Source organism: Dioscorea cayenensis, chromosome 20, assembly GCF_009730915.1.
Source record: "Dioscorea cayenensis subsp. rotundata cultivar TDr96_F1 chromosome 20, TDr96_F1_v2_PseudoChromosome.rev07_lg8_w22 25.fasta, whole genome shotgun sequence".
Lineage (NCBI taxonomy): Eukaryota > Viridiplantae > Streptophyta > Magnoliopsida > Dioscoreales > Dioscoreaceae > Dioscorea > Dioscorea cayenensis.
Window position 1 is genome coordinate 32,869,646 of NC_052490.1, and position 23,914 is coordinate 32,893,559.

Genomic DNA, 23,914 nt, shown 5'->3' on the forward strand with positions numbered 1-23,914 from the left:
GTAAAATAAGGTTATTGATTCCAATTATATTTTTAGCTTGCAGTGAAGGATGCTCTTTTAAAATACCTTAATTATTTAAAAAAATATATATATATATATATATATATATATTTACCAGAATGACTAGTGTCATAAAAAAATTGACAGATGCAACGGTGTAATCATTGGGATAAATTTTCTTGTCATGCGATCTTGTCAAGAATAAAATATTTTCTCTTATAATCGAACTAATAAACTCTGTGTGAGTTATTACTTCATTAACAATGGAGTGGTTTTGTGCTCTTAAATTTTATTAGAATTTTTTTATTTTATCATAAATTTAAAATTTAAACTGCAATTATTTCATTTTCTTCAATTTAATTTTATAAAATCAAATAATTAATTTAATCAACAGAGAGTTGTGAATTTGACGAGAAAAAGAAAGGGTTCATGTTAAAAAAAAATTACAAAAATTACATTTCTTTTTTTAATATAATAGAGATTAAAAAAAAAAAAGTAGGATGAGGTTTACTGTTTGTCCGGTGAGTTTTCTCCTTCCTGAAACCGAAGAAGAAGAAGAGGGTTTATGGCCGGAGCTCTCCATTGTTCGCCATCTTTGGCACTCTCGTTCTCCCACTGCCGCCTTCCACCCTCCTCGCTATCTCTCCCTCGTTGTCCCCGTCTTGGCCTCGCTGGTAGCCGCAGCTGGAGACGGGCCTCGGTGACCACTTCGGCCAAGTATATCCGGGAAGACTACCTCGTGGTATCTCTCTAGATCCCCAAGTCGTGGTTTTTCAAGTTTGCTTCTTGTTCTGCTCTTTGTTCTCATTGTTTTGTGAGCTTTGTTGTTGGGGTGTTGCAGAAGAAGCTGACTGCCAAGGAGGTGCAGGAGCTTGTCAAGGGGGAGAGGACTGTGCCTCTTATTGTGGATTTCTATGCTACTTGGTGTGGACCTTGCATTCTCATGGCGCAGGAACTCGAGATGGTAATTTTTGTTTGGATTTTTAAATGCTTATCTTTGCAATTGTTTCTGTTTTCATATTGTTGAAGTTGGCGAAAATGGTGTTTGTCATTGTTGGTTTACTTGTGATTTTCTCTGTTTAAAGGCATGTTGTTGAACTTGAGTTGTTTGTGCATGGTAGACACTTTGAATTTGTCCCTTTTATTGAGAATTATGATGCAGAATTTAGTTTTCATTTGTTTTTGAATGGAAACTTCTTGTTCGAAGATCTGAGTAGGTCTGGTCGAGGATTGTTGTTTATAGTGTTTTAATATTATGTTTTACATTGCTACTGAAAACACAGTCAAAGGTGCTTTTGGTGTTGTTCTCATATTCTTATGAAAATGAAGGTAGTGTTACGGGTTTATGAGTTACTAGTGTGGCCTATCCATCTTAGAGCATCTCCTGTTAGAGTTTTAGTAAATTTTTAGCTTGAACAAATTTTGTGTGGAAAATTGATGTATTATATTTTGTTATAATGTTGTGGTGGAAACAGCTATATAATACATTCTATTGGTATGTGTATGATGTGGATGATTTAGCAGGGCATTTTGTATTTTTCTTTATAATTGATCATTACCAGTGGGGAACTTTTTATGCATGGTTTGATTTTGTTGGTATAGGCCAATTACATGGTTAGATGTTTAAATCAGCCTATATTAAAATATTAATGTATCCCCAATTTTCTAGAATGAAGAGGGTTTCTGGCATATTTTTATAGGAATCTGAGAACATCAATCAAGCCCATACGTTCTGCAGTAGCCCTATGCATGACAGATTTTCTTAGTGGTTGGTATAGGAAATAACTGCAATGAATAACTTTTCTTGAATACTTTTTGTTTACAATGTATATTTGGGTAGATATTTGAAAAGAAAAACTCATTTGGATGCTATGACACTAAACTTTTCTGTGTGCCTATGCAACAATTGAAGAATGCATTCTGAAGGCATACCAAGGGTTACTGCCTTCAACTATCGCACAGACAACGTTAATATGATGGTAGGCTACACCTGAGGCACTGAGGTCTGGGTACAATATTTGGACCCTTGGGGCACATGGATCACCTGCTAAACAAGTCTCACATTGTATGATGATGCTTGTAATTGGGAATTGTTGTTCTTGACTCCTCAGTCAAACTGTGGGTTGAGGACCTAGCATAATTGCTCTTCAGGAGGTTTTTGATATTTTAGTGTCCAGGCTTTGTGTTTCATTTTCCATCAAATTGCTGATGTAGAGGATGCCAAATTACAAGTCTTGTTCTGTACCAAGTACTTTTTTAATCTAGTGGATATTTCATTTCCACAACCTTTTTACTAGATCAAGAGCTCTGAAGTTGTCAGTGTTCTGAATTCAATTGATTATTTTTAAAAGCCATTCCTTTATATTCTTCATTTCTCATTTTTCTGTTGTGTTGCCGAATACACCTCCAGAAGTTTTACCTTTTCGAGTGGTGATCTTTCATCTGAATATCCATCTTTGAGCACTGCCTTTTTAAAGCAATTCTTTTCATGCTCAACAGAATATTTGAATTTCTGTCAACCTTATTTTTTCTAACTAATCGCTGTCTTTGTTTTCCATTACGTCATGTACTGATGCAATTTGAACAATCACCTTTCTTCTTCTTTGTGATAATTTCTTCTTCTGACTTGTGCAAATCTAATGTTAATATTTTGGTAGATATCAAAAAGTAATTTTTTATTATATATTAAGTGCTGCTTCCTGTTCCTAGATCCTAAGTTGTCATATGTCTTGCAGCTTGCTGTTGAGTACGAGAACAATGCGCTATTTGTCAAGGTAGATACTGATGATGAGTATGAATTTGCACGGGATATGCAGGTACTACACTACTACTTACGCTCTTACAGCAATAGAGCATTTTGGTTTAACTACAGTTAAGAAGGGGTTGGAAATTTAAATTCTTTGTGCACTGTGCCAGGTTCGGGGTTTGCCCACATTGTATTTCATCAGCCCTGACCCAAATAAGGATGCCATCCGAACTGAGGGACTTGTCCCACCAGAGATGATCAAGAACATTATAGATAATGAGATGTGAGTAATATGCTCAAGAAATCAATCTATCTTGCCTCAGATCATCGCACTGAGACTCTACTTAGGATGTTGTTGGAACATGAGTTGTTTATGGAGTTGTAGGATTCAAGTTCCCTCCTGATTATGCTGTTGTATGCAACTCTAACAATTCAGTGGCTTTTTTTGTTGAAATTCAAATTTTGTCATATGTTTACTTAATGGCAGAGTAATACATGATTGTTGCTATATCACACAGCACCACTTTTCCAATTTTTTCCCACTCCTTTATTTAATATATGTACAAACCCATATATGATGATGGAAGGAACACTGAAATTGGTGTCAGGGATCCAAGGATTACTTACTTTGGAGTTTAATCCTTCATTCTTAAGAGGTAACAAAGTCAGGATTGCTTCGCCTGTTGTTGAGGTGGATTATTTAAATTAGTGTTTATTTTAAGATGATTTTTTTACTTCACTTTTTTTTAAATTCTTTGAGCACCATGATCTCATTAATACGCAAGGTGTATGTATATATAATAAGATATTAGAGTTATTGTTTTTCTGAATGAGACTTCAATTATTCTTCAATCCATCATATTGATGTAACTCCAGGTATAAAGCATCAGATCTCAACCAAGATTCATGAGGTACAGAGCATCAATCCCCAAACTTCATTGTCTGTTTTCTGCTACCATGTTCCTTTATTTTTAAGAACTTTTTGTTTTAGGTACTCTGATCTCAAGTTAGTTAATATATTTCAATCAATTTCAATTATTCAGTTGCCCATATTTGAATGCAAGGAGTTGCATTACACAATGCCAAGTTGAATGAAAAGTTTTCAACGTTACTTTATTCTCTTCTTTTGACAAATACTTGGGTTGTTTTCTTAAGTGATGAGCCTGAAACTGGACAAGTTGACATGAACACCTCCTCTGATGGCTTTTCCAAAGGAGAAAAACAAAAGAGAAAAAGGAAAGCAAAGGTCTAGATGATGATTGTGTAGCACCACCAGCCTCCATTGGAGATAACCATGTATGTTATCTAAACTATTCTGTGATTTAAAATAAATTTCTATTATAACTCTATTGATTGGAGTTGTTAGGACTTAACATCAGGGATGCACTTTTGATCTTTCACTAGGACATCACCAGCATCATTATTCTTGGAACAAACTTTATGCTTTATTATGATTACTTTATGATGGATTACATGGTTTTTATCAATTGCTATTCTTGAAACCTTTACTTTTTTTTTTCCTTCTTCTTTTTATTTTGGAAGATGCATTAAAATTAGTTACAAATCTCTACTTAAAAGGGTTTAGTAGTGATTGATTAGCTTGAAAACTCAAACTCTGTTGATACCAAACTATGTGGAAGGTAGGAAAATGAAATCACTTGAGTGTGTGTTGAAAGTTGAAACTATGAAAACTGTTGAAAGGCTAATATTTTAGAGAAGAGGTTATGACTTTGAAGTGAGACTGACATGCTTCCCACTATGTCACCACAATGGAAGCAGATATGGCCAAAACCTGAAAAGAAGTTGTGGATTGATAGCTGTGTTCCTTCTACCTCCTCATCAATGAGTTGTTTCAGATATCATTTTTGAATTTTATGAATGTTTGCAGTAGGTTGACATGGAGCAAAATCCTGCATTGGACCACCATTGTCTCCTCTTCATCATTTCAAAGTGTTTGTTTTGACTTTTTATATTTGAAAAACTAGTACACCTTACCTTACTAAACCAATCTTAATTATTGTTTAATAGTAATATAAATTTTATTTTGCTACATGTATAATTATGATAGTATATATTATTTGTATTCTATGAATTTTTTTATTTTTGAGTTGTATTGTATATAAATTAAATCAACGATAGAGATCATTAAATTGAGATATGATTTTTTTTTTAGTAGTAGAATTTTTTTTTTGCCTATTTGTTTTGCAAATATAGTAGAAGTACAAGTAAAAAAAAAGTAATTTGATATAGTACAAGTTTATGAATTTTTTGGACCACAAAAATCATGGTTAAAATTTTTTTCAAGGTAAAGCATAATAGAAGACAAACCTATTTTTGAAAAAGAAATTCTGATTTCCTACGTTAGATATTTTTGGAAATTAATATTAATTAATATATTTTGAAAATTAAAAATATAATTATGAATTAATATTTTTTTTTATCAATTTTAAAAATATTCAAAGGGCATTACATTAATTTTGCAGTTTTTTATCCTTGTGTTAATTAAACAAAAAAAAAATTTGTAGTTTACTAAGCATCAAATATTAAACAATACAAGCTGTAATTCAATCATATGTACTATATTGATTGTATTGTCCTCATCAGCAAATCAAATGGATTCAAAATATTTATTATTTATCACATATTGTACTGTTATATGTGATGGATTGGTATGTTTTAATCACTAGTATAAAAACTTTTAATAATATTGTGTATTTATAATTGATAAATATTAAATTGAACAATTACTTTTAAACCAAACATTTCTTATTCGCTAAGGGTGTTATGATATTTTATATATAAATTATATTATTTTATTGTAATCAACCTGTGACATTTAATCGAAGACTATATAGATTATATAACGAATACATAAAGATTTGTGATAATCTAAGATAAGATTTATCACTCATATTGTAGGAGTGAGAAAATATTTTTACGTTGGGATATATTCTTGTGTGTTGAATGAAAAACCTTTTATATAAAAGGATATGTTATTATAATTGTTTTTTAAAATTGTTTTATCTCCAACACAATTTGAATTTTGGAGACACACATATGAATGAGGATTAACAGTAGCATAGATGTCTTATTATATATACTTAAAGAATATTTATTGATAGAAATATGTAAAATATTACATCGGCACCTCACACATAAATATCTTTAATATTTGGATATAAGTGCAATTTATTGGCGAGTATAATTGTGATCATTAAGATTAATAAGGATCAATAAACTAAAATGTAAGATCCTAACCGCTCCTTGTTAAATAATCTAACCAGATATAAGATCAGAGTTGTTATCTAATTGCACTATTATTTAATACAAATTTTTAAATAAATCACATTCATTAAACTAATTGATCTATTAAATTAAAAGAAAACTACAAGAAATTACTTGAAGCAAGAGAACCCATGCGTTGGAGGATTTCATGCTTGTGAAATTTTTGTGAGGTAATCTTGATTATTCACTTATATTAATGTGTTCATCTGATTAATTTTCAATAATTTAAAATTATTATGTCCAAACTACTAACCCTATTTCGATTAGGGAGATTTCCAGTAATATTATATCAATCATGCATTTCATTTGCATTATACTAAGTTAATTCTTATGCAAATGTATCTCGATTTAGGGTTAAGTATCCATTTATCTAATCTGGTCTATATCTCTATTCTTTGTTTATATTTTTTACTATATGTGACAATCCCGCTATTATATTTGCTCATTTTATAAATAAGTGTTTTTTTAAAATAAATAAATAAACCACTAATTTATTAAAAGAAACATGTTATAAATAAAGTAGATATTATATTTGTTCAAGTTAATTCTTGTGTAATTTTTTTTTCTTTTGTGTGTCAAAATTAAACTCATTTGAGTGAAAAATTAGTTAATCATATGCTATATTTATAAGCAAGTGACATCCACCTCGATTCTTTTTAAAAAGACGAAGAAACGAACAAAATTAAAAATAAACAATAAAAAGTTTATAGACTTAAAAGCTTAAATAATGGCTTCAAACAACCTAAAAAGAAAAATGCATTACCTTAATAAAGTAGTGAGATTATCATTGATATGAAGGCCAAAACAAGGCTGGAAAGCTAATAAATTAATTTCATCTCAACCTTAAGCTCTTGATAATGATCATAGCCACTCTTGGGTCATCTAATGTCATCATGTTTCCAAGACTAACTCATGCTTCTACTTATCTGAAAACAAGTGTCAAGTAGCTATTGCAATCAATTCAATCACCATGCATGCATCTACCTTCTCAAACTAACATTTAAATAATTTAATGAATTAAATAACCATGAACTATACTTCTTCTGACTTATTAATTTATATATACATAAGCATAACCAAAGCAACTAGAATTATTGACCACCTTTGATGTGATGTGGTGAACAAAGAGATGATATGATATGCACCTCACTTGAGAATCAAAATGCATCACAAAATGAACAAAAAGAGACAACCATTCATTCTCATTTTGCAACTTTCCATTACAGAATGTACAACAGAGTGGGGGACTGTATCACATGCTCCTTCTGTTAATGCCTTTCTTACACTACTCCTCCACTTCACACCTTCTTATCCATTTCCACCAATACCACAACTCCTACACCTCATCATTGCATCACCACCAATTAACAAACTTTGTGATGAAAGAGAGTTCCTGAGGAACAACTTAAACAACATTGCCAACTTTGCGACCTTTTTACTGCAATGAGGTTCAAAGTAGTATTTCATGCTTTCCTCTGTTCTCTTTGTTCCATATTCCAGCATGACTTGCTTTACAGTCTGAAAGAATGGCCGGCCATTTTCTCTTTTGTGCTCTCTCAAACCCCACCAACCCTCCCATTGAAACAAAAAGCTGATAAAGTCTGGACAAACAGGTCCACTTAGCTTCTTCATATTATATATATTCATGCCATTCAAGTAGAGATTCCTTTATTAGCAAACAAGCTAGATTTTGCTTCACTAAACAATGAATTATATAATACAACAATGCCAGTGACTTTCTTCCTTTGATTGTTTTTGGTTTCTCTTTTAGTTTAGAATTACATTGCATATACATTTCAATGGTGCTTGCTTTACTAACATAAGCAAAGTTGGCATGGTTTGTATAATGAAAGGGAAGAGAAGGAAGGTATAAGAAGCTTGTTTTCCATCATTGTCTTGAGTTTCCATGCTTCTCAACAATATAGTCAAGCTATGTACTGATACTTCTTCTAAAAAATGCTAGCTTTTGTGAGGAAAGAGATGTCTGTGATGCTTGCAAGCTTTATGGTACTTTTACTGCCTTCTTTGGCTGCTTCATCTGTGCATAATAACCACACAAACATTCAGCAGAATCCTCTAAAGGTATTGTACAAGTTATCAGAAAATGTTGTTTGTTTTTTATTTTTTGCAATGCAGTCTTTCTTTGGTTTCTTAGTCTTCATATTGTTTGCAGTTGAATTCACAACTCTCCTTCCAAATCATATTCCATGCTTTTCTACTTTGGGCTTCATTGGGATTCTTGATGCCTGTTGGAACACTTGTGATCAGAATGTCTAACACAGTGAAATGTGGGAAAAAGCTCAAGGCTCTGTACTATTGCCATGTTATTTTGCAGGTATTTTTCTTGTTTTATCTCTCACTCCCTGTCAATCAAATCTATTGATGAACATTCTATAACCATTTTCTCAAGGACTTTGAACAATCACTGATCTATTTATTAATCAGAGTCATCAGACCAATGAATGAACTTGATTCTGTTTAATCAATTGACAGATTACTGCAGTATTGCTTGGTCTTGTCATTTTAGAAGATAAAACAGAACTGGCAGATCATGATTCATCTAGAGAAACAATTAGTGACAATTGATAATTGCCTTTATTCAATTGACAGATTACTGCTGTATTTCTAGCTCTTGCTGCGGTGATTTTATCGATAATTCACTTCGAGAACTTTTTCAACAACACTCATCAGAGAATAGGCTTAGCACTCTATGTCCTCATAGTGATCCAACCTTTGGTTGGCTTCTTTAGACCTCAAAGGTATCATCATCATCATCATCATCATCATCTAAACTCTCTTAAAACCATTGTTTATCACTAATCAAGCTTGTTGTTTTCTCAGAGGAGTGAAGTTTAGGAGATTGTGGTACTTTGTACACTGGATTCTTGGCAATGGGGTTTGTATTGTGGGAATCATAAACATCTACATTGGCTTGCATGCTTTTCATGCAAGAGCTTCAAAAAATGTGAGGCTTTGGACAATTCTATTCACTGTTGAAGTATGCATAATTGCATTCATTTATCTGCTGCAAGACAGATGGAATTATATGCAGAAACAAGGAGTGATTCTGGGAAATGAGCAAATCACACCAACTGATCATTCACCTCAAAATATTCAGAAAGATCATGAAGCTGAGATTCCTTAATGATTAATTCATCCAAAACTAACATTGTTTGGTTTTCATTGGATATAAAATACAGATTGGATTTTTGATATCCTTTTATATATATATATATATATATATACATATAGATGGTGAAGGTAGAGATTTTAGTTGGAGTGGCTTGAGTTGGTTTGTATTTTATATATATATATATATATATATATTGATATATGTAGTTTAGATTTTAATTTTGATGAAGGATGATTATATAAGAATACATTGCCAGTTTATTTTTTTAAATGTGGACAGTCTACAGGATGGATTCTAATTATTGACTTTGGACAGGAATGAAATGAAATACTAGTTGTTCTTAGAATGTAGAATTATTGGAATTAACCAAAGCCACTTCCACTTGGTTCAAATGGTTAAAAATATTAATATAAGTTTTTTAATGCGGGCAAAATGATGAAGGTTGGAATTCTCGTTTAAGGAATTATCTAATGAGTGATGTTTCACTCCCTTTCATATATTTATATATATATATATATATATATATATATATATATATATATATATATATGTTTGAGGCAATATTTTTTGTGTAATAATTTATTTATTGTTTTTGTAAAATGAAAAAATATAAAAAAATTAATTTTGAAATTAGTGCTATATATATCTATTTGTTTATTATTTTTAAAAATATAGAGAAACAAGCAGATTTGCACTCTATTATTCTTAAAATAATCAAGGATGTATACACCAAATGTTTTTTTATATAAAAATAAATAAGCTAAATTAATTTAAAATAATGTGAAGAGAAAATGAGATGGGTCAGTTCACAATGGAAAGAAAGGCAGGGATAAATCAAGAAATATTAAACAAAATTGATCTTTCACAATATTTTAAATATTTATTTCCCTCCTTTAATTATCTAAAGAAATATTTTTAATTATTTATTTTTATTATATTTGATCATTTGCTCATAAAATGACCTATTTTAATTTTCTAATTCAATTCAAATCTTAAAAAAAAATTAATGAAGTTAAATAAGTTAAAGTCAGAATAAAAATAAACAATTATATAATCATCAAGGGACCGAAGTGAATATGTTAGGGATACAAAAAACATTTAGTTACAGTTCAGGGACCAATCGTGAATTTTCAAATTCATTTTTCTCGACGAAGTCCCCGAGAATTCCCAGCGATTCAGAGAAGAGAGAAGGAGAAGGAGAAGAAGAGAGGAAGGCAGCGATGGTGGGAGAGGGGAAGAGGGTGGAGTCGCTCGGATGGCTCACCGAGTCGTCGGTGATGCCGAAGAAGCACAAGGCCATCGAGGGCGTCGGCGCCTCCTCCATCGTCGAGCTCAAGGCCCAGCTGTATCGCACTCAGGAGGAGACACGTAAGTCCAAAGACTCCGACGCTGAGTTCCTCCGCGCCAAGAAGAAGCCCCTCTCCAATGATCTCTTTTCTCACAAGAACACCGGTGTTGATGCCCGTGCTCATCGGTCCCCTCTCTTTCTCTTTGATTTTTGCTATGATTTCTTGTTTTCTTCATGGATGTTTTTAATTTAGGGTATATATATATATATATATATATATATATATATATATATATAATTCTTGCCTTTTTTCCTCTCAATTCTGTTCTAGGGTTTGTAAAGTTGATATCTTGTTGATTGGCCTTATCTATCTCTTGTGTCTGCATTGTATTGTTGTGAACTCTTTAATCTAATTTTTTATGTTCCATTGTTCTTGTATTAGAGAAAAATAAAATCTTGCTCTGATTGATTTTTATCAACAGTGAAATGAGATAAATTAGTATAAAGATTGAATTTGATCCATGTTAGAATGATGGATGCCACTCCTGAGTTATGTCATGCTAGTTTCTGGTTGATAGAGTATAGTCATGGAGATGAACTGAAATCATGCATAAACTTGCATTGTATAGCAACACTGACCTGACGGATCATTGTAATATTCAATTAATATCGACATTGTCATGATAATTTTGTTTTATTTTCACGTTCAATTGTTCAATATCGCTATAATATGTTTTTCTACCCCAAATTTTCTCTATGTTTTCTTTTCCATGGTAACACAAATGATTTATGGAATCCGATCCTTGTTTTGTTGTCTAAAATATTTGTTATTCCTTTACTTCAGTGATAAAATGGAGCTGAAAGCTGTAAATGATGGTTCGGTTAGTTATGCGGCATTGGAGAGGAAGGCTGAGTTGTATGATAAGCTAGCTAGAGGTGAGCTTCCTGATGAAGAAGACAAGGAGAAATATTGTGTGGATTTTTTCCAGAAGAGTCTTGTTGAAGATCAACCTCAGCTGTCAGAATCAGATAACACCTCTAATAGCATGCCACAAGAAAATAAAGATAGTGATGCAGATGATATGCTGCCAAATTCAAGACCAGTGGTGTCTGACCAGGCAAACTTCAAATTAGACCATGAGGAACATAAACGCTTTGTAAGGTATGGCTTGGAATGTATAATTTATCTAAATATCAAAATTCTTTCTTGTTTTATTAACTGAGTCATATGTTAGTTATCTATGTTTATTCCTGTTCATGCAGTCTTTCTAGATAAAAATTATTTGCAATCGAAAGGATTATGAAAGATACCTTGCAATTAGTTTTTATGAATAAACCAATGACAAGCATTATCCAATGTATAATGTGCTATTTATATTCAATATACAAGCTAGTTTGTTGTTGCCCAATTTATCTTTGTATCTACTGCCAATTTGCTACCTCGTGCTTTTCCTCAAAGTCATTATTTGTATATTTGTAATTACATTCACTGATTTTGCTTATAGTCAAAGCAAATCTTTATGTTCATGATGCAAATCAATGTCTGACCCACTACCCACCTATATACTCTTAACCCCATCTGTATATAGTAAAGGTGCTTGCCACCTCAAATATGCATGCAAAAAGTCTCTTCCCTTTTTTTTTCCTGAGTATTGGGGATCTAAAATTATTATTCCTCTTTGCATGTAAATTGTTTCTTCAATTTAACCTTATAAATCCTTTGCAAGTTTCTCAGTCTTTCCAACTGATTCTTCATTCTAACCTTTCAACTTCCTATTTGGTGTTCCTTGTTGCTTCTGTTAAATAAACATGTGAATATTTGTGTGCATTCATGTATGCTATATGCACATATGGATGGATGTAGGACTAATTAGCCTATCATGGTTCTTGAACTACTTAAATTGAGATATGATACAAGTCACTAGTTTTTTGTTGTTGGTGGTGATGCATTTGACATGTTCAATTTTTTTACCATCAGGGAAGTTCATGAGGAAGCAACTCAAGAAAGAGAGAAGGCAACGTCAATCAAGTTGCGGCGACAAGAGCAGTTGGCTGCTCGCAGAGAGAAACTGAGGCAGGCTTATTTGAGGAAACAACTGGAGAAACTCACATCTGAAAAATAGAAATGTTGCAAAATGGTGCTTGCGCTCACACTGTCGATTCTTGACAATATGCCTGGCCAATTTCAAATAGCCAGTATGTTATATTGTATAATTTAATCAATCCTGCTAGGAAATTTTCATAGAAATAATGTCAGATGCTCTTCCAAGATTGTTCATCTCCTATCAGGCTGTAATGATTACCAAAAAAAAATAGAGCTGTGATGCTTCTGTGTGGTCTTTTTATGCTTGATTTTAAATTCTTAAAAGTAAAAAAACATATATATATATATATAGAGCGACTCCACTGGGGATCGAACCCAGAATCTCTGGTTCCGTAGACCAGCGCCTTATCCATTGGGCCATGGAGTCATTTACCTTATAATTTGTTAAAGAACACTAAGACTAAAAATTAAATCATCCCTTCACTTTCTTTCTACCCTTTAGATCAATATCTATCCAAATCAAATTTTAGTTTTGTTGTTAGAAAACTAATTATATATTTTGTAACACTTATATATATAATATTTAAATTTTTCTGAAAAAATATGATGGCTAATTGCCATATATTTCATAAAAATTACACAAAATAAAAATTCCTAAGTTGTGAATATTGCACTTGAACTGCCCACACTGTGAACTTGACCAATCAAGGTGAGTTGAGAAAATGATAAAATACAATGATTAAATAGTAAATTTAATTTTTTTAAAAAATAGAGATTTTCTACATAATACCATATTTATTTCTCTAAAAATTATATTTGTTTATATAGCCAATGTTCAATCACAATTGAGGCATTCATTTCCATACGAGGGGTTGGAGGTTCAATTCTCACCCAATGCATAATAAACATGGTCTCCTATGCTGCTATGTATAAAGTGGTGAAAGCGCGTGGTATATTCAAAACAGATCTGTAAATACCCCTGGTAGTCACTAATCTATTTTGTCAAAATAAATAAAATAAAATAAAATAAATATAAATATAAATAATTCACCTTTATATTATTAATTTCATATAAATAATATATATCCATTATTTTATATTTTTCTTAAAAAACTACACCTAATTAGTTTGTTTGTGCTTGGGCAAATTCTGAAACATAGATAGATGGCTTTCTGGGTCTGTCTAATGTCTGCTCGAACATCCGCACCAAACCACGTTGGTTGTCTCACGCGCGCGGTCGACCCTCTCTCTCTTCTCAGTCAGGCATAACCACAAACACTTTGAAGGCATGAAAAATCCAAAACCCTTCTTCTCTGCCGCCGCTTTTTGTACCCCTCCTTCCTTCTCAGCCCCTCCCTCTCTCGCCTGCGGCTCCGATCAAGACGCCGGCGATGCGAGCCAAGCCCCTCCAGAAGCGGAAGCCCCAGGCTCGGAGGAGGCTCGCAGTCAAGGTCGACACCAAGAAGCCCAAAAAGCCACCCACGGCCTTCTTCTACTTCCTGTAAGCTATCATCTGTTGTTATCTTGTGGTGATTCACTTTTAGCTTTTCCTTAAAAACTCGGTCTTGATTGGTCTTGCATATGCTTGATGTAATGCTTCAGTGAAATATTTTTGGTTTGTTTGTCATTTGATTGGCACTCATGAAAGGAAGGCCACTAAAATTCAGATTTTGGTAATTGTGATGATTTGATAAGCTTGCTTTTGACGATGGCTTAAAGGGTTTAATGATATCATAGCAGCCCTGAGGCAAAAATGACCATATTATGATTTGGTTGATGTTTGTTCCTATTTTCCAGTAGGTGTTGCGGATTCAGGAACAAACTTCAATTTTATGAGCTAAAGTTTGAATTTTTAATTGAGGTGGTTTATTTCCATAGATTGAAGTGTGATTGATTGTTGGATTATCTCCTATATGTGTGCTATCCTTTCTTGTTAATATCTGTCGCTTTTCTATGTGTCAATGCATATTGCGGATGGTTGATGCTCTGCCTTTTAGTTTACCCAGTCATTCATTATATGCAGGCAATGTTCCATTTTCCTACTGTTAGGCTTTATAATAGAACTTGTACTCTGTACTTCAATTCCTTACATAATTTCTTGTTCCTCTTTTTTACTGCTGAACACATATTTTCTATACTTCTACTTCTTTTATTTGAACAAGTTTCTGACATTTTCTTTCTCATGCACACTGACCAACACCTCTCTCCTGCTTTAAAGGGAAGATTTTCGGAAAACCTTCAAAGAAGAAAATCCAAATGTTAAATCAATGCGTGAGGTATTGTTTATCCCTATGTGATATCATCCCTAGTTTATGTTCCTTGGTATGTAACCTCTGCCACATTGGTCTTCCAGATTGGTAAAGCATGTGGGGAGAAGTGGAAAACAATGCCATTTGGGGTTAGTTGTCTTCTTCTTTTATTTGAGACAGAAGGAAACTCTATAATTTTGCTGTACTTCTTAATTCTTTTCATTTTTTGTGTGATGCATATCTTTGGTTTGTGTGTGTTTGTAATTTCGTATGTGTATTATAATTGTATATGGCTCACTTAAAAACCTCATTAGTTGTTGTTTATATATAATTCTTTAGAGACCGGAAAGAATTTTTTTTTGACACTAGGCGATAAGAACCTCCATTTAAGATTTAAAGTTAGGAACGTGCACCGATGTAGAGCGCATCCGCAAGCTCAACAACACCGTGCTTACACCTTGCATAGGTTTTCGAACTCAGGTTTCCCCCAAAACGAGAATCTTACACAACGGACCGGTACTAATGGGGCAAGAGGCCATTGGTACTGGAGAGAAATTTTGACTAAAAAAGTTTGTTAAATTGGCTAGGCAATAAAAATTGAGTTTTTTCTTTTTTTTGTTATGTTGATTTTGCATTGTATTGCTGTAGGATTTATGATGTGCCAAATCTCTATATGTTAGTTATAATGAAGACACTTTTATGAGTTGCATCACCTGAATCCCCAGAGTCAAAAATTAAATGAATAGACAGATGACTACTTCTATGCAATATTTGCTAATATGAATAATGGTTAGTGATTGATAACTGTTTGGTGTGATTCCAAGTCTAATATGCACTTACACGGCTTTGCATTAATTTAGTTTGTCATGTGGCTAGGCTGAGCTCTTGTTAACTACCACATCAAAATCTGATGGCATGATACTCCAAAACCAGTATAATTTAGGATTACTGAGTTCTGATCATGATTAAGTCCTTTTCCACCTGTGGAGAGAATATAAACTTACATTATATTATTGTGCAAACGGGGATTGAAACAAGACTGACTTAATATTTGTCATCCAAAATATTGACGCATGATTTACTTTGCTCCACGAGGACAAGGCTTAACTCTATAGGCTCCCACACCTTGCAAATCGTTGAATATACTGTATGTTTCTGGGAATGGCTTGAATCCTAAAATAATGTGATAAAAATGAAACAAGAAAGAGTGATGCGATTGCAAGGAATGTTTTTGTACCTTGTTGAAAATGTTTTATCTTTTTCCTTCATTTATAGGAGAAAGTCAAATACTATGATATTGCTACCGAGAAAAGAGCTGAATTTGAAAAGGCTATGGCTGAATTTATCAGGAGAAAGGTACCTAATTTTCATCTTGGAATCATCCCTTCGTTCTATATTTATTTATCTAGTTATTTTCAGTTTCTCATTTGACTCTATTGTTTTGTTCAAGGAAAATGGAGAGGAGTCTGAGGAATCAGAGGATGAATATAAGTGAATCAGAGTGTAGAAGTGGATTATGTACAAATTAAGCAACAAATTGGTGCAGAAACTAATTTGATGTAGGCATAGTACCTTGTTTAATGCTGACTTTATTTTTTAATAAGAAAAAGTTTGATATAGGCATCACTTTTGTACCTCTGGTTTGGTTTCTTCTGCTTTTCTGAATGCTTGTAATTTTTCAAAGACTCATTGTTAATTGTCAAGTATATATTCTGTGATAATTCATCTGTTGTCTCTCTTAGCAACAACTTATTATTATTATTATTTTTTTTTGGTTGAAAATTTAGAAGAATTACAGAGGTTTATTTTTCTTGAGTAAATTTCAGGCTGAGGTAATTCAATTGAAGCTAAAAATTTTAAATTCATTTTTTTTTAAAATTTCTCCATCCATACATCAATGCAAATTTGAAAATAAAAATGTGATGTATTATGTATATATATATATATAGTCCGTAATAATTATTGAATATTAATTAAATGAATAAATAAATTTTATTAATTAATACTAAAATTATTAAATTTGTAAAAAACCTCAACTCCACGGTCTATAAAAATTTATAATTTCCTATTTTCACAGGGTACATATGTAAAAACAAAAAATGTACCTTTGACGAGAAGTGGGAAGTTACAGGGACTTATATGCAAAAAGTAACATAGAAAACCCTTTGATCATCACTTCGTCTTGCTCCTCAGTCCTCTCAGCGATCCCGCGTTGCCTGCCTCTTCTCTCGTTCTCGCTCTTAGGGTTTCAATATCTCCGATCTCTTCTTGTAAGCCATTCCTACAATCTATCCTCTTCTTTCCCTTCTGATTTCTGTTTATTTATTTATTTTTTAGCGTTTTTTTCTGAGCAATTTTTATAGCAATGTCTTGTGATTTGTTGATTTCGTATAAATTGCAATTTTTCTGCGATTTGAAATTGTGCAATTGTTGCCATATCACTGCGGTTAATGCAATTACAGTCTATTTCTTTTCATTGATCTGTTTATTTTCAGTGATCTTTGATTATTTTCTGTGTAATATCTATTGAAGCAGTTCAATTTTCAATTTTTAGTTTATTAATTTAGTTATACTTTGGTTCTTAGAGCGCATGTTGTTTCAAAGAGATATTAGTTAGTGATGTTATATGAGGTCCTTGATTCTTCGAAATTAGAGTCTTGTTCTGTCTGTTATTTGCAATTTAATTAGGGATCTTGGGAATCCTCCAAATTCTGAAATTTTCTACAGTTTATTTGGAACATTTTGAAATTCTTTGAAAAAATATAAATGGAAATCCTGACTCGCATTGTCACCTGAATAAACTCCGTCCACCTGTGCCACAATTATCTGCAATCTCCTTATTAGGAAATGGGCAAGACAAATGTGGGAAGTAAAATGATGTTTAAAATGAAGTTATGATAATCACAAAGTTTAGGTTTCTAAAAGATGGAGCTCTTGGAGAAATTTTAGATCAAGCAAAACACCTGAATCTTAACACATGCTAGTTAGTCAGCCAAAGATTTCTTTTTTGTTCTCTTTTGTAGTTAAAATCTTTGATTCAATTCCTCTGGGCTTATGTATGCTGTTTATGTGGTGTCTTGATCTGCAAGTGCATTAACACAAAACTTTGTAAAAGCAGTAGTCTTTACATCATGTCATTTAACGAGGAAATGAGTTGTGGTGGAATGGACAAGAGGATCATTTACTACATGAAAAGATGGAGGAGGATTTAATTCATGCCCTTCATGCAAATAATGAAAAGTTGCATGATTCTGTTGTTCAGATGCACACCATATATATACTACTCCAAGGACCAGATGTTAGTCTTAGAACTCACTTTATAACTATCCCTCTACCTGGCAATGAGCTTTTGTATAGAACTTGTTTCTTTTTCTTCTTCCATAAAGATATATATCAAGACATGAAGCTCATAGATATGGCTTGTGGCTACCCACAAATTGAGATTATGGTGGAACATAGTCGAAGTCCATTTTTGAGTTTGATAGAGAAAACACGTGATAAAGGCATCCTTAATCTTATTTATAAATTTCTCTTGCTATAGTCTCCTGTTTTTAATGTAATTAACCCACTGGCATACAAGTAACAGTCTCTGAGATCAAGTTCAGCTCATCTGATGGCCATCCTTTTTCTTTCTAAATTTTAAACAGACACAAGTCACTCAGGCTGTTAAAGACTTGAAGTTGACCACAAGCTGTTGTCCATATAAGCATTGATGGATGTTGCACCCTCTTCTGTCTTAACTGATACTCCAAACTTGTTCACCGATCATGAACCAGCAGATGAGGGGGATGATTGGGTGGTAGTTAAAAAGCAAAGGATCATTTTTCTGGTTCCTCCACCATCACCATCTGTACTTCCTCGGTCTATTCCAGAAAACAGCCACCAAATAGATATTTTAAAGAAGAGAAGGCGTCGCAGAAGCTCTGGCAAGAAGCACAAAACACCCACTGAAGAAGTTCTGAAGGATGACACTCAAATGGAACATGAAGTCCACAACTCTACCGTAGTTCAGCTTAAAGACAAGCCTGAAGTTCATGAATCTCATCAGATCCCTGTGGCAAATGTTTTACCTGCCCCAACCGGTGCTATGGAAAATAGCAATGTCCATCACAAAAGCAGGAAATTAAGACTCAGGAGTGCTTGTAGATCGACAATTGGCGCAGCCAATGTTGTGAACATTCGAGTGCGAGCATCAAACTTCGAGAAGAAGATCAGGAGACTTGGTGGCCTAAGAAAGTGGTTGGTCTCTCAGGGGCTTACTAGATTTTCAACAGTTTTTGACAGGGAAAAGTTCAGTTTGTATCAATTAGTCACTCTTACAATGAGCAAACTCAAAGATGTTGGTGTAGATGCTGTTGGACCAAGGAGAAAGTTAATTCATGCCATTGACTCTCTCTGTCAACCTTACTTCATCAAGCCCTTACAAGTGAGATGATTGTGGCATTCATGCATTCTGAGCTTGTATATGTTTGCTTTGTTTGAACATAAATGAAATGTACAAAGTGGTAGATTTGATATTGAAACTTGCATTTGTATGGCTGTAAAAGTTGATAGTTGTGTATGTACATTCATAAAATCTTAATGTTTTTGGGCCAAAATATGGAAACATATTTAAATGGTGTGTAGAAATATACACAGAAAATATCATAATTTCTCTTTGAGAAATAAATAAGCATTTGACATTGTGTACTGTAGTAATTTATTAAGTGAATTAATGGATGCTTGACAATTGGAAATTGAATAATATAAAGTAGAAGAATATGTAATAATATAAGAAAAAGAGGCAACCACATTCTCTTTGTTTTCCTTTATATCTACTTGAATTAAGTAAAGCTCTCCACTGCCATCATATTCTCTTGATAAATGTCTTCATCATCCACCACACCACAATTTGTCAGTAATGTGCACAATCCCATTTTGCTTTGTCTTCCTCATGTAGATGTAGCCCACAAAATGGTACTCTCAAAACTTAGAAAAGTAAGAAAAAAACATATTTATTTATTTATTTATTTAATGATGTGTCTCAATCTTTGATTTTAAGAGTTGGAATTTTGAATGTTGTGAGAATTGAAATTGAAGAAAAAAACAACCAATAATGATACTAAAATTATAATCCAAAGAAGAAAAACAAGAACAAATATTTATAAAATTTGAATCCTGCTGAAATTTAAATTTTAAATACATCATTGATGAGCAATGAGAATATATTTATTTATATATATAAAATGGACAATACTTTTTTAAAGGATGTGATGTGATGTGCAAACAATATGTTTGAGACATTAGACTTAAAAATGATCTTTGAAGGAAAGCAACAATTAATATTGTTCAGATAAACACAGAAAGAATAATAAAGACATCATGAAATTAAAGCTTTGTTAATTATCATGATTCTCTCCTTCATGAAAACAAAAACAAGAAAACTTATTCACATATTTCTTGAGAGAAAGAGAGAAAACATAATTAAAAATACTTTTATTCTCTCCTTCATGAAAACAAAAACAAGAAACTTATTCACATAAGTCTTGAGAGAAAGAGAAACAGCATAATGACAAACACTAACAAGCCTTAACTTGGCACTCAAACTCACCAAAGCTCCTTCTCAAAGAACATGATGATGATGATGAAGATGAAGATGAAGATGATGAAGTAGAAGATGAAGAAGAAGGATTTGGAGCTGGTTCTTTCCAGGATCCATCATCAAAGTTCTTGGAATAACTCACAGCATCATATCCAAAAGTAAGAGGTTTGGATGAGTAGAAGCTTTTGCCATCTTTGAGAAGCCTCTTGAGAGCTTCTCTCCAGCTCCTGCCCCTGCTGCCATTGTTGGAAGCTTGATCATTCCGGAGAAGATGGAACTTTGTGAGCTGTTGTTGTTTGCTTGATGGAAACCATGATGGTGAGCCCATGCAGGCATACAAGGATGATTGGCGCTGTGGGAATGAATCCTTTTCCATTTTCATTTTCATTTTCATTTTCATTTTCATTTGCTAAGGAAAACAAGTTATTGGTTTGGAATTGGATCTAGGCAGTAGTACTTCTTGGCTTTGTATGGATGTTTCTTTGTGTTCTCTTTTATAAGAGAGGATTACTTCATTGGACAGTGATGAGAATTTTATGTTTTTATTTATTTTATTTAAAATAAAACTTTTAAATATTAATGTTTCTTTGTGTTCTCTTGTGTCTTTTTAATATTAGGGTTTTTATTTATATTTAATATTTTATTTTATTTTTAATAAAATAAAATAAATCATAATTTATTGGAAGCTAAATTTTAACTGAAATAAGTGTGTATATATATTATGTAGTTTATTTTATGTTAGATGTTTTTATGTAAAATCTTTTTGGGTTTATTAAAAAGAGAATGAGATTTTAACTTTGTTTTATTACATGTTGAGTGAAAATGAGAAATGACCATGTGTGTGGAATTCTTCAACTTTTTTTATTTTAAAAAAAAAAATTCTCCATTAACCATATTGACTAAAAAATAAGAGATATTAATAATAACAATAATAATAATAGTAATAGTAAGAGTGATGAAGATGTTTATTATTGCAGAGCAGAGTGTGTAGTGTAGACAAATAAAGACGAAGGGCATGTATGACACATGTCAGACTCTAATTGGTCACTTTGGATTTTTGAAGGACTTTCCTCTTCAAAGTTCAAACTCTACTTTAGTTATTTTTGAGCTCATGAGCTGGTTTGCCATGTGCTTTCCGTACATGTTTAAGTGTTTGGAATGGTTGCACTTGCACCAACTTCAATGACCTTTTTTTTTTTTGTGTACCTTTTCGGGTCGGGTTCAATCTACAAGCCCGTTTTAGGATAAATTATAATATTCTTGATTTTAACAAAGCTCTAATAAGTAATAACTAAAGTAGATACAAATATTTATTTTATTTTACTTCATCAGGGTGAGTTTCCAGAGATAAAAGATAAGTTTAATAGCCAACACTTGTTTAGTAGAGTGATAAATAGAAAAATCATTTTAAATCTTACATCATACTAATATTTATAATGTGTTTTTATTAAAAATATAAGTATTTTTATTTTGTGGTAACATGAAAAAAATGATAAGTGTTGTTTGCCAATAAATAACTATATTGCATACAGATAAATTCTCTATCACACAATTCTGAAGAGAAAGTAGAGTGCTCCTCATACAAACTTTTCAGGCTTTCATATTGAATTTTGCGTATTGCTAGTTAAAGAATTTGAACTCAAAACCTCTCAAATCTTATGAAAAATAGATACCGTTAAACCACGTCCCTAGCACTTATGTTTTTTTGTAGTGATGATTGAAAACACTAGCATGAATAATTTATTTTTAAAAATAAAATAAAATAAAATAAATCAGGTCAGGTTAAGGGTTGGGTTCATGGGTCCATTGCAAGGGCTACTTGAGAGCCAAATTGGGACCCAAATTTGTCTGAATTGATGCAGAAGCATGTGACTTGTGAGTGTCAGAAAATAAGAGAAATAGTGGAGGGCCAATCCTCTACTCTGCAAACTAGTCTCTCTTATTAATTCCTAGTGAAATATGAGGCATCCCATGCCATCACTGTCATTCTCTGTTTCTATGAATGAATGGAGCATTATTATGAAGAGCAGGTACATTGGTTTTCTTTTTTTACTCACCAAATAAGTAAATATTTTTGTCAACTTTGGGATTAATTGTCAATGAATTTTATTTGATTCGCGGAGGAGTCTTTTAAATTAAATTAAATTAAATCCAGTTCATAATATCTACACATGAAATTGAGACTGCATGAGAGTACATACACTTCATAAACCACCTCTGTGCATATATAATGATAACAGATTTTTTTTTAAATAGTATTTTAATTATTTGTTTGACATTTCAAGACAACTATTTTGCTTTATTTAAAATAATAATAATAATAATAATAATAAAAAGATAAGAAGCAAGAGATGGCTTTATAGAGCCCAATGAAATGAATATGAATGAAGGGGCATGATTTGGGCTAGACAAGCGTGTTGGAACGCTGAATGATGATGAATGATCAATCATGTCCGGCGCTCAACGCGCGCACGGTCGGCCAAAATATGAAGCAGATCCGGTGTGCAACCGAGTCCCAACGCGCGCGCAACGCACCGCTTTTCTTGCGTCTTCTCTCCCCGTGCATAACACCATATGCTTACTTATTTTTATATATATATATTTTATAAAGAATTTACATCCCCTATGGATGTTCATAGATAAGAAATCTATAGACGTCCAATTATCAGTCATTGGATCATGATCCAACGGATGACATTGATAAACACTATCACTGTTCATTATACTGTTCTGAAGAAACTGTAGTATCTACTGTTCATCAATGTTAGCCGTTGGATCGAGATCCAACGGCTGATAATAGACATCCATAGATTTCTTATCTATGGACGTCCATAGAGGATTGACCCTTTTTTATAAATATTGATAAATTATATATCACTCCTGTCACACAAGCTCTCGTGCAAACTAAAATTTGAACATGTCTTCTTAACATAACACGAGCTTAACACGAGCTTATGATATTAATAGATCAAATGATCATTGATTTATATATATCTATATATATCCAGAATTGCAAAGAAAGTGGTTTTTTTTTTAAATCCATATTTATTTAAAAAAATAACCAAAATTTTTTTGGAATTTTGGATATTTGAACTAATAAAAGTTGACTTATTGATAATCTAAAATGAAAATTTTATTACGGTGTGATTGTTTCAGTGGGAGGACATAGAAAAGGTTGGGATTTGTTACATTTATTTTTAAAAAAAAAATAAATAAATCATAATAATTTTATTAAACTAATAAGAGAGCAAATACAAGCACCGTGATAAACCATCCCACCAATGAAAAAAAATAGAATTTTTTTTTAAAAAAAAATATAAAACTCCAAGTGATGACAACTAAAGTAGTCTACAATCTGGCGTGATTAATAGCTAACTTTTGTTGTTGTTGTTGTTGTTATTGTTGTAATTTATAAAAAACCAAAATGAGTATTAGCTTTTGGAAACATCCTCCATAGTAAAGGGAAACATGACCTCAAATCATTACACAAGACTCACAAATATGGAGGACGATGATGAGCGTCTAAATTGTTTATTTAATTATTTATTTAATTATTTATTCTGTCCACCATCTTGTTTTGCTAAATAA

At 32.4% G+C, this 23,914-nt stretch overlaps 5 protein-coding genes and 1 non-coding gene across 8 annotated transcripts; 5 read left to right on the forward strand and 1 right to left on the reverse strand.

The window, feature by feature from the left end:
- Positions 1 to 508: 508 nt before the first annotated feature.
- Positions 509 to 3,227, forward strand: LOC120251699 (thioredoxin-like protein CITRX, chloroplastic). The gene is made up of 4 exons (XM_039260322.1): positions 509 to 742; positions 842 to 964; positions 2,736 to 2,816; positions 2,917 to 3,227. Exons 1-4 carry the CDS (start codon positions 566 to 568, stop codon positions 3,031 to 3,033), a joined length of 498 nt encoding a protein of 165 aa, XP_039116256.1. The 5' UTR covers positions 509 to 565; the 3' UTR covers positions 3,034 to 3,227.
- A 4,272-nt stretch (positions 3,228 to 7,499) lies between these two features.
- LOC120251238 (cytochrome b561 domain-containing protein At2g30890-like) lies at positions 7,500 to 9,413 on the forward strand. 3 transcript variants are annotated; one of them, XM_039259786.1, is made up of 5 exons: positions 7,500 to 7,644; positions 7,995 to 8,113; positions 8,205 to 8,366; positions 8,642 to 8,790; positions 8,873 to 9,413. In XM_039259786.1, the coding sequence occupies exons 2-5, from the start codon at positions 8,012 to 8,014 to the stop codon at positions 9,174 to 9,176; spliced, it is 717 nt and encodes a 238-aa protein (XP_039115720.1). In that variant the 5' UTR covers positions 7,500 to 7,644; positions 7,995 to 8,011; the 3' UTR covers positions 9,177 to 9,413. The 3 variants fall into 3 exon arrangements, with proteins under 3 accessions (XP_039115720.1, XP_039115718.1, XP_039115719.1); XM_039259785.1 differs by lacking the exon at positions 7,500 to 7,644 and adding an exon at positions 7,660 to 7,898 and having other exon boundaries at positions 8,873 to 9,412; XM_039259784.1 differs by lacking the exon at positions 7,500 to 7,644 and having other exon boundaries at positions 7,659 to 8,113.
- A 902-nt stretch (positions 9,414 to 10,315) lies between these two features.
- On the forward strand, positions 10,316 to 12,798 carry LOC120251140 (uncharacterized protein At4g18257-like). The gene is made up of 3 exons (XM_039259681.1): positions 10,316 to 10,638; positions 11,297 to 11,614; positions 12,431 to 12,798. The coding sequence occupies exons 1-3, from the start codon at positions 10,385 to 10,387 to the stop codon at positions 12,573 to 12,575; spliced, it is 717 nt and encodes a 238-aa protein (XP_039115615.1). The 5' UTR covers positions 10,316 to 10,384; the 3' UTR covers positions 12,576 to 12,798.
- A 52-nt stretch (positions 12,799 to 12,850) lies between these two features.
- Positions 12,851 to 12,923, reverse strand: TRNAR-ACG. Its single transcript has one exon. It is a non-coding gene; the product is annotated as a tRNA-Arg (tRNA).
- Positions 12,924 to 13,791: 868 nt separating this feature from the next.
- LOC120251477 (high mobility group B protein 14) lies at positions 13,792 to 16,465 on the forward strand (the record flags this gene model as incomplete). Its single annotated transcript, XM_039259992.1, has 5 exons — positions 13,792 to 13,997; positions 14,715 to 14,772; positions 14,850 to 14,894; positions 16,021 to 16,101; positions 16,196 to 16,465. Coding segments are annotated over 5 exons (435 nt in total), but the record flags the coding sequence as incomplete, so codon positions are not given.
- A 458-nt stretch (positions 16,466 to 16,923) lies between these two features.
- Positions 16,924 to 19,427, forward strand: LOC120251155. Its single transcript, XM_039259694.1, has 2 exons — positions 16,924 to 17,015; positions 18,393 to 19,427. The coding sequence occupies exon 2, from the start codon at positions 18,458 to 18,460 to the stop codon at positions 19,178 to 19,180; it is 723 nt and encodes a 240-aa protein (XP_039115628.1). The 5' UTR covers positions 16,924 to 17,015; positions 18,393 to 18,457; the 3' UTR covers positions 19,181 to 19,427.
- The last annotated feature ends 4,487 nt before the right edge of the window (positions 19,428 to 23,914 follow it).